Source organism: Manacus candei, unplaced genomic scaffold (genome assembly GCF_025592945.1).
Source record: "Manacus candei isolate 608988 ecotype Guabito, Panama unplaced genomic scaffold, ASM2559294v1 h1tg000002l, whole genome shotgun sequence".
In the NCBI taxonomy this organism is placed as follows: Eukaryota; Metazoa; Chordata; class Aves; order Passeriformes; family Pipridae; genus Manacus; species Manacus candei.
Genome location: NW_026138050.1, coordinates 3,279,990 through 3,288,292, shown reverse-complemented (window position 1 = coordinate 3,288,292; position 8,303 = coordinate 3,279,990). Strand labels below are relative to the sequence as shown.

The 8,303-nt window shown below is 52.6% G+C and overlaps 1 protein-coding gene across 1 annotated transcript in view; it reads right to left on the bottom strand.

The window, feature by feature from the left end:
• Positions 1-1,004: 1,004 nt before the first annotated feature.
• Positions 1,005-8,303, bottom strand: part of LOC127467036 (ATP-sensitive inward rectifier potassium channel 12) — a 31,894-nt gene continuing 24,595 nt past the window's right edge. The window contains exon 2 of the mRNA XM_051778528.1: positions 1,005-5,104. Within this exon, the coding sequence (XP_051634488.1) occupies positions 3,657-4,946 (1,290 nt within the window). The 5' untranslated portion in view covers positions 4,947-5,104 and the 3' untranslated portion in view covers positions 1,005-3,656. The remainder of the gene's footprint in view (positions 5,105-8,303) is intronic.

The window sequence follows — 8,303 nt, the reverse complement described above, 5'->3', positions numbered from 1 at the left end:
TAAGGCTTGTCCCGACAGCCCCCAGCCCCAGGCACCCCCTGCCCGGCCCAGTGGGGACCCTGCGCCTGGCAGGGCACAGGATGCTCTTTCCAGAGGTGGCTTTGGGGTGCAGGGCTGTGGCTCCCTGCTCTCACTGGTGCATCTCTGTGGGGTGAAGCCAAGTGGGAGCAGCAGCGGGTCCAGCCCCTGGTCCCCAACCAGGGTGGCTGCTGCTGCCGGAGCTGCCCCGAGCCCTGGCCGAGGGCAAACCCTACGGGAGGCTGGCCAAGAGGATTAGCGGCTCTCTCCTTTCTCGGACTGCTGCCATCCTCCAAGGATCAAGTGTGATGCTGGAGTTAACTCCAAGGATGGAGCCGGTTCGCTGAAGGAAATGGCCGGCGGCTGTTTTGGGGGGGACATTTCCCCTCGCTCGACTCCAAACCCCTTCCCACAGGGATGCTGCTCATCCATGCTGTGACCAACACCAAAACCCCACACCGAGAGCAGTCCTGTGGCTTCCTAGCCCCTCCAGGGAAGGGAAGTGCTTCCTTCACCTTGTTTTTCTTTTTTACCACTTTCTTTGACAATTTATGGGATTGAAACTATGGCTGGGCAGCCTTCCTGATGCTCCCTGATGGTAGGAAAAAAGACCAGTAGCTCAGAGCACTCACAGGTAGGCAAAAATAATATTAATACACTATGTACCGGCGTGGTCCATGGCCAGGACAAGGACTATACAGTATATTTACGACGTCTCACCAGAGCTAGACCCTCACTAGCAGGGTTTGGGGCAGGGAGTGAGTGAACAGGGTCTGGGGAGGGTCCAAAACCCCCTCACCCTTTCAGCCTCGGGCACTCCCCATCCCAGTTCACATCCTCCCACACAGCAGTTTAAAAATACATCTGTATATATTATTCTATTCTCCCAGGTAACACTGTACAATCATAGAAGTTTCTTTAAAAGCAATAATTTACTTAAAGACATCTCTATTTCTCTTTTGTTTTTATACAAATATTTACTGTGATATATATATATATATATAAAGAAATTAACCCTCTGAGAACTCTACAGCAGCAAGATGTGCACCTTTTTTTGTTTTTGTTTTTGTTTTTTTTTGTAATAATTATTATTTATTCAAAAGAACCTAAAACCACTTAAAAGCATTTTTTTAAAAAAATAAATAAGTAGTGCTCACACAAAATCTCTCTGCCCCCCCCCCCCCGCATCCTTCCCAACCCCCCAGATGCTATGGTGCAAAAAGTGAGGGGCAAACCCCTCCCCCCTGGGAGCAAAGGGACTGGTGATGGGATGGCATCCACCTTCGCTGCCTCAGAAACATAAATGCCATGGCTGGAGCTCAGTGGCACATCCCTACGTGTCCCCACTTTTGGGGACAACCCATCCAGGGCACTCAGTGCTGAAAAAGCTGCCTCCCAGCGCTGCCCCTGGGGATGTTTTCTCCCAGTGGCCAGTTTTTAGGGGCAGCCAAAAATGATGCAGCCCCTTGGTTGGCAGCGTGGGGTGACAGTGATGGACACTGGTGGGAAGAATCTCCGCAGGGATGAAGTCCCAGTGCCCAACAGGGTGCTCGGTGGCACGGGGCAGGGGGACACCCTGGGGTATCCCATCCCTAGAGCCCTTGGCAAGAAGGAGATGGGGATGGGGACACAGAACAAATCCTGCCTCTGCCACCCGTGTTTGGACACACCACAGCAAGTTATGGCTCCAGGACATGGCTTCACTGACGTGGGCTGGGGGGAGGAAAGCACCGGGAGCCCGTCACAGCCCAAACACGGCAGGGGACCCCGCTCTCGAGCCCTTCTCCCCAAGCATGGGTGCTGCCAGGGCTCCATGCCCAGGGTTGGATGTGGGATGCCCACGGCTACAAAGCTTTTCCCATGGCCACAGGGAGCAGGGAGCTGGATTTTGGCTCCCAGAGCACCAATGAGCAGCACGGACGGATGAAGGGACCCACAGCCTGCATCTTCCCAACTCCTTCCCTCTGTGCAACAATGGGGAGCAGGGCAGGAGCGAAGGCTTCCCATGCATGGGCTGGTTTGCCCTGTGCTGGAGCAAAAGCTAAGCCAGCTTGTCACCAAGGCCAGCCTAAAACACAGTGGATGAGGGGATGTGGGTGCTGCAGAGCAAAGGAAACGTGCCCCAGTGAGGGGGTGCAAAAGGGGTGCTGTGGAGGAGGGCGGGGGTGCGGGATGAGTTCGCATCTCTAAGGCACAATCCACCTTGAGGCTGGGACACAGGGGTGGGTTGAAGCTCAAGACTGGGTGATTTTCTCGACTGGCATCTCTTGTTTTGGGAAAAACATCTACCTCTGAAGCAGGATCTTCTGGTGAATAGGGAATTCATAAATCCCAGCCCCGGCACAGAGGTGGCTCCCGTGTTAGAAGAAGTGCAACCCTACAACATGACTTTCACATTGGTTTCCATGTTTAAAAATATTCTTCAAGGAATAAAATACCAAATTGGTTGGAAAGGTGGGAAAATACCCAATTTGGACAGCTTTCCACTCTCCTTTTTGTGCTTCTCATTATTTTGTCCCAGTCATGATGGAATTTATGAATTCCCCATCAGAGATTTTGGGGGAGTCCCAACACTCAGCAGCTGATGTTCCAGACCCCATTTCCACCCTGAAAATCAGTATTTCCAGATATTGGCTAATTACTGTGTTTACAATGCTTTTTTCTATCACAGTCCTTCTTATCCTTATTACCTCCTTTGCCAGTAATTCCTCTACTTGCTTTCACTGCCACAGACCTCCAGTCACTTACATCTGTTTTCTGCCTATGAAACCATGCCAGTGGAAAACAAACACCTCAAAATTGGGTGCAGTCTTGACTTCTAGCTCTTGCATCTGCCCAACAAGTCACCCCCTCAAAGGACCCCAGTGGCTTCTTCATTCCCTTGTTCATTTTTAAAAAATACTGAATGACTTCTTTCAGATTTAATATTATTATTATTATTATTGTTATAATTATAATAATTATTATTATTATTATTTTGGTAAACAGTCTCCCAAACGGTTCGGTGAAAAAATTAAAAACCCTCTCACCTCCCTCCCCCGTTTTTTCCCCAAATTAAAAAGAAGTACGTTAACGTTGCATGTTATTTCAAGTGTTGTTCTTGTGCAACTGAACCAGACCGCCTGCCGAAGGAGCAATTTTTTTTTGTTGTTGCTGCTCAGTTAAAAAATAAAAGGAAAAAAAAAAAAACTAGAAAGAGAAAGAGAGAGTAAGATTCGTTTCCTGATATTTCCTCTTTTTTGGATCGCGCAGTGCTCGGCTCCAAGACAAGGCTGGCGTTTTCCCCCGCGGGGGGGAGCAAAGCCCCACGGGGCCGTGTGGGGCCAGCGCCTGCTCGCGCCCCACGGAACCTCCTCTCTTCATCTGTCCATCCATCCGTCCGTCTGTCCGTCCCCCCCGCAGCCGCCGGCCCCGCCGCGGGCGCCGGGCGCGGGACACGCGCCGTGGGCTGCCACCGTCCCCTCCTGCAGACCGCTCAGTGGTTATTGCGATGAAACTGAAAACTATGAACGAGACTAATTTCTCAAGCATTCCTATGGCACTTGCATTGTTCTGCATAATTTTGAGCGGGTTTTAGGGGAAGAGATTAGAGGAAGGAAAAAAAATACCCTTGGAAAAGTCAGCGGAAGGACCAAGAGTCATATTTCCGACTCCCTCCTGTACGACCGTTGATCCAACGCTATTGTGGCTTGAAGCCTGTCGAACTCGTGCCTGTTGTCAGGGCTGATGTCCTCCAAACCCCGGCTGTCATCGTCTTCCTCTTCCTCGTCGCGGCTCATGAAGGCCAGCTCGTTCTCGTAGCAGAAGGAGTTGGTGCTGGGCAGCAGGAATTTGTTCTCTACCAAGTCCTTGGCGCTGCAGCGTGGCGTGGACGGGACCTCATAGGTTTTGTGGAAGTGGGAATAGTCTACTTTGTACTGGTTTTTCTCCTCAAATAGGACGGGCTCGAAGCGGTGGCCCCAGAGGATCTCACTGGCCAGGTAGGAGCTCCGAGCTTGCGTCGTCATGGCTGTGGCTTCTACCATGCCTTCCAGGATGACGACGATCTCAAAGTCATCTGTCTCCAAGTCCTGGCGGCTGATCCCAAACAAGGGGCTGTCTTCGTTGATCTCGTGGAGAATGGTGATGGGGGACACCAAGAAAATACGGTCCAAGCCTTTATCAAACCCCACGTCGATGTCTATTTGGTCGAGGGGTATGTATTCCCCTTCCTCTGTGATCCTGGGCTTAATTAACTGAGCTCGTACGTGGGCTTCTACTATGTGGCTTTTACGGAGGTTCCCAACTCTCCACATCAGGCAGAGTTTTCCATCTCTCATTGCCACTACTGCATTATGGCTGAAAAGTAATGTCTGGGCCCTTTTTTTGGGCCTGGCCATTTTTGCCATTATTGCACCAATCATGAAAGAGTCAATTATACACCCCACGATGGACTGAACCACCACCATGAAGACCGCGAGCGGACACTCCTCCGTCACGCAGCGGAAGCCGTAACCAATAGTCGTTTGGGTCTCAATGGAGAACAGAAAAGCAGCCACAAAGCCATTGACCTGCAGAACGCAAGGCTTGAAGGTATCGTCTCCACCCGGGTTTTCTAGGTCTCCATGAATGAGTGCAATTAACCAGAAAATCAGCCCAAACAATAACCAGGACACCAGAAACGCCAGGGAAAAGAGCAAGAGCATATACCTCCAGCGGATGTCAACGCACGTGGTGAACATGTCTGCAATGTACCTCTGTGGTTTGTCATCCATGTTGGTGAACTCCACGTTGCACTGACCGTTCTTCTTTACAAACCTGTTTCTGCATTTCCTCCTGGTGTGGATTTTCCCGTTGCCAAAGCCGTTGATACCTGGCATGGTGGTCAACCTCAGCCCGTCTTCCTCGGAGGACACGATGCTGTAAGGGTTGACTCTGCCTGTGGTCATCCCTGAGCCAAGCCCACAGTGAAGGTGAAGGGTCCTGCGATTCCCAGTGTCCCCCTGACCCACCCCTGCCCACCCCCCAGATTCTGTTGCGGTGGAAGGGAAGTCCCAAAATTCCTCGTCTTGGCTGCCACGTCACCACGATGATCCTGTGAGAGGCTCTGCAATGAGAAAACAAAGACACGGCCGTTACCTCTCATGGCAGTGGGACCCAAGGGGCTCTTTGGCCATGGGCCTGATGGGGTGCATGTTGAGTGACAACCCCTCCACTGCCCTAACTCTTCCTTCTATGGACAGGCTGCTCCCAAAAAACACAGAGGAGGAAGGAAGAATGTCTTAGATTTTGTTCTTTCGTAGTACAAACTGAGTGAGGAAACCTTGCTGGGGTGATGCAGCATTTGTGGAACCCTCAACAACTCCAGTGGATGAAAAACCTTGGGTAGCACTGGAATTTCTCCAGCTCCATTTTCTCATGAACTCTGCAGCTGGAGAGGCAAGCAGAGAGGCAGAGCTGCTCTCCTCAGGACACCGATATCAATAAAGGTACATCCGGAAGCAGCTCCTTCGGTTCACATTGCCCCTGCCAGATGGATCAATGCCCAGCCCAGCGCCTGACCTCCCAGCACCGGCTCTTCTGGGGTCAAGGGAAAGCACAGGGAGATGTGGATTTAACCTCTGTCCTCCTGCCCAAGGATGGGAGAGGACACAGCCAACGTGCAGCTGGTTGGAGAAGGCCCCGGGAAGGCACTCGCTAGGGGCAGATGTCCTGAGGAGCAACTTTCCCAACGTATCCACTGGGACATGGAGCCATCTACGGTCACGGATGGGTTTTGCTGGCCAAGCCTTATGAAGGAACAGCTGCCACTTGGAAAGGGGGAGCTGTTTTGGTCCCTTCTGGAGGGTTCAGCTGCAGGGTCAAAGACCTACACTCAACTTTGCCTGGGAGAGAGGTGACATGGACACTGGGGAGGTGGCCCAAGCTGGGTGGGTTCCTCAGTGCAGGTGAACCTGTGGTGGGGGAACCCAGTGGAACCCTGCCAGGCTGCTGGATGCCCCCAGCCCCTCATAGGGCTGCATCAGAGAGTGGGCAGGATTGTGGAGAAGCCCTGTGGCACATCCCAAGCACCCCAAAGAGATGGCACTGCAGGAACACTCCTCAAACCATCTCCTGCCACAGGTCACCTCTTATTTAGTGCCATGGGATGTGTCACTGGGGATGGAACCACCTTGCTGGCACTGAGACCTTCACAGGGCAACAACGTGGTGAGGGATCAGGTGCAGAGCCCCCCACAACACCCTGTCCTCGCAGCAGAGGCAGCAGCTCCTGCCTGGGGGCAGAGGTGAACCCGCCGGGCCGTACGTGCTGTGCCGGATCCGCTGGCCCGCTCGATGCAGTCGATTCCTGCAATCAGCTCCAGCGCCTGGGGACACACTGGGACAAGCACACCCTTTCCATTACACAGTGACCAGCACCAGGGAGCATTGCCAGGCACAGCCTGCCTGGGGCTGCATCAGCCCGGCTCACAGTGATACCCTGGACTGCCTTTTGCTGAAATGCTCCCCAAATTCAGCTTGGGAAACAGGAATCCCTCCAGAAGCTCAACACCACAAGTAAGAGCACTGCCCAAACCTCCCAGGTGCTGGGCACAAATCCATGTGTGCCACCACCTTACACCAAGCAACACATTTCTGCCTGCTCCGATCTGGGCACAACCATTTTTTATCCACAAAGTTGATTTTTCAAATGCCACAGTTGTTTGTTGGCGCCTCAGCAGACCAAAGGATTGCTTGCACATGACTGGGGCCATCAGCATGAGAGCCTTTCCCTCCTTAGAGACATGGGAAATAATAAAAAAGGCACAAACAGTTAATGTTAATGGGCAATATTTACAACCCTATAGTCACTAGAAGTCATATGGGACCAAAGTGGCCTTTCAGATCTGATCTGTCAGGCCAGCTGCAGGTTCATGCTGCCCAACTCCAACCTGGTCTCTCATCCCAAATCTTCCTCCTGATCATCCTTGCTACATCCAATAATTTCTCTCCTCTTTTTTTTAACGAGAGCTGAGCATGTGGGACCAGAAGAGGCTGCTCCTCTGTCACCCCTCCAGCTTGCCCCATGGAACGTGCTGAATGCTTTTGCCACAGGACGAATTTAGAGTTGGTTTTTTTTAATTAATTCTAGATGCATTTGAGAAGTCAACAAAATGCAGTGAGCTCCCAGTGACCTGCGAGAGGATTAGCTGGGGTCTGGATTAACTGTGCTGGAAGGGGAGATGTGCCCGGGTGACTGAGGAGGCAGCAGCCCTGCCTTTACCCTGGGTGAGGTTCCCAGGGACCCTCTTGCTCCCCAGTCACCACTACTGCTCCCCCCTGCCTGCACCCTTTTCCCCATCCCTTCTTCCTTTCCTCCATTTTTTCTTTCTCTCTCTCTTCCTTTCTTCCTTCTTTTTTCTTCCTTCCTTCCTTCCTTCCTTCCTTCCTTCCCTCCTTCCCTTTCCTCCCCCTCCTCCCATGTCACGGAGGGTTTCAGGGACCCCTCTGCTGCAGGACAATGCCAGGACAGACCTAAGGGTCTGACATTGTTTTGGGTACAGGGCAGCTCTTGTGACAAAGCCCATGTCCCCATTGTTCCCCAGGGCCATGGGACTGAGTCCTTCCCGAAGAACCAGAGCTCCTGGGAGGACCAACCACTCCCCCCATCCCGGGCCAGCAGGGGCACCATGGGGAGACGGCAGCTAAATAAAGGCAGCAAAGTGGATCTGCCGGAGCAGGAGGCCGCCTGCGGCTCGTGCTTTATTTAGCACAGTTTTGTTTGGAAATACACTTTCTCGAGTTCGCTGGAAGCTGAATTTCTGGTTTGGTTTAAATTTGAAGGCTGGAGCCCCACGCTGCCACTGCAGGAGGCTCGGGCCGGGAGAGGGCTCATGCAAACACTTGGAAACTCATGGCTGGACAGGCTCTGATGAGGGACCAGCTGGCGACCATGTCCCCACGGTCACCTTACATCTCCTTGGGTCAGGAGTGCATCCTCCAGTATCACCCTGGCACCTCCCCACAACCAGCACTGCCCCAGGGGGCTGGTGGAGGTGTTACAGGGGGTAACATCCCCCTCCCTGCCTCCTTCCCAGGAGTTTCACACCCCTGGCCATCAAAGTTTTACCTCACAGGAACAAACCCAAAACTTCCCCTCCTAATCACTGCCCATTAATCCCATTCCCAGCCCAGCTTCAGTGCGGACAAGCCCATGCTGGGTGCCGGGCAGGACCGGGACCATCCCCTGCTGCTCGTGCCACGTGTCCTGTGCAGCTCTAATAGTGTTAACACGTCGGAAACAAAACAGGCTCATAACATTAGTTT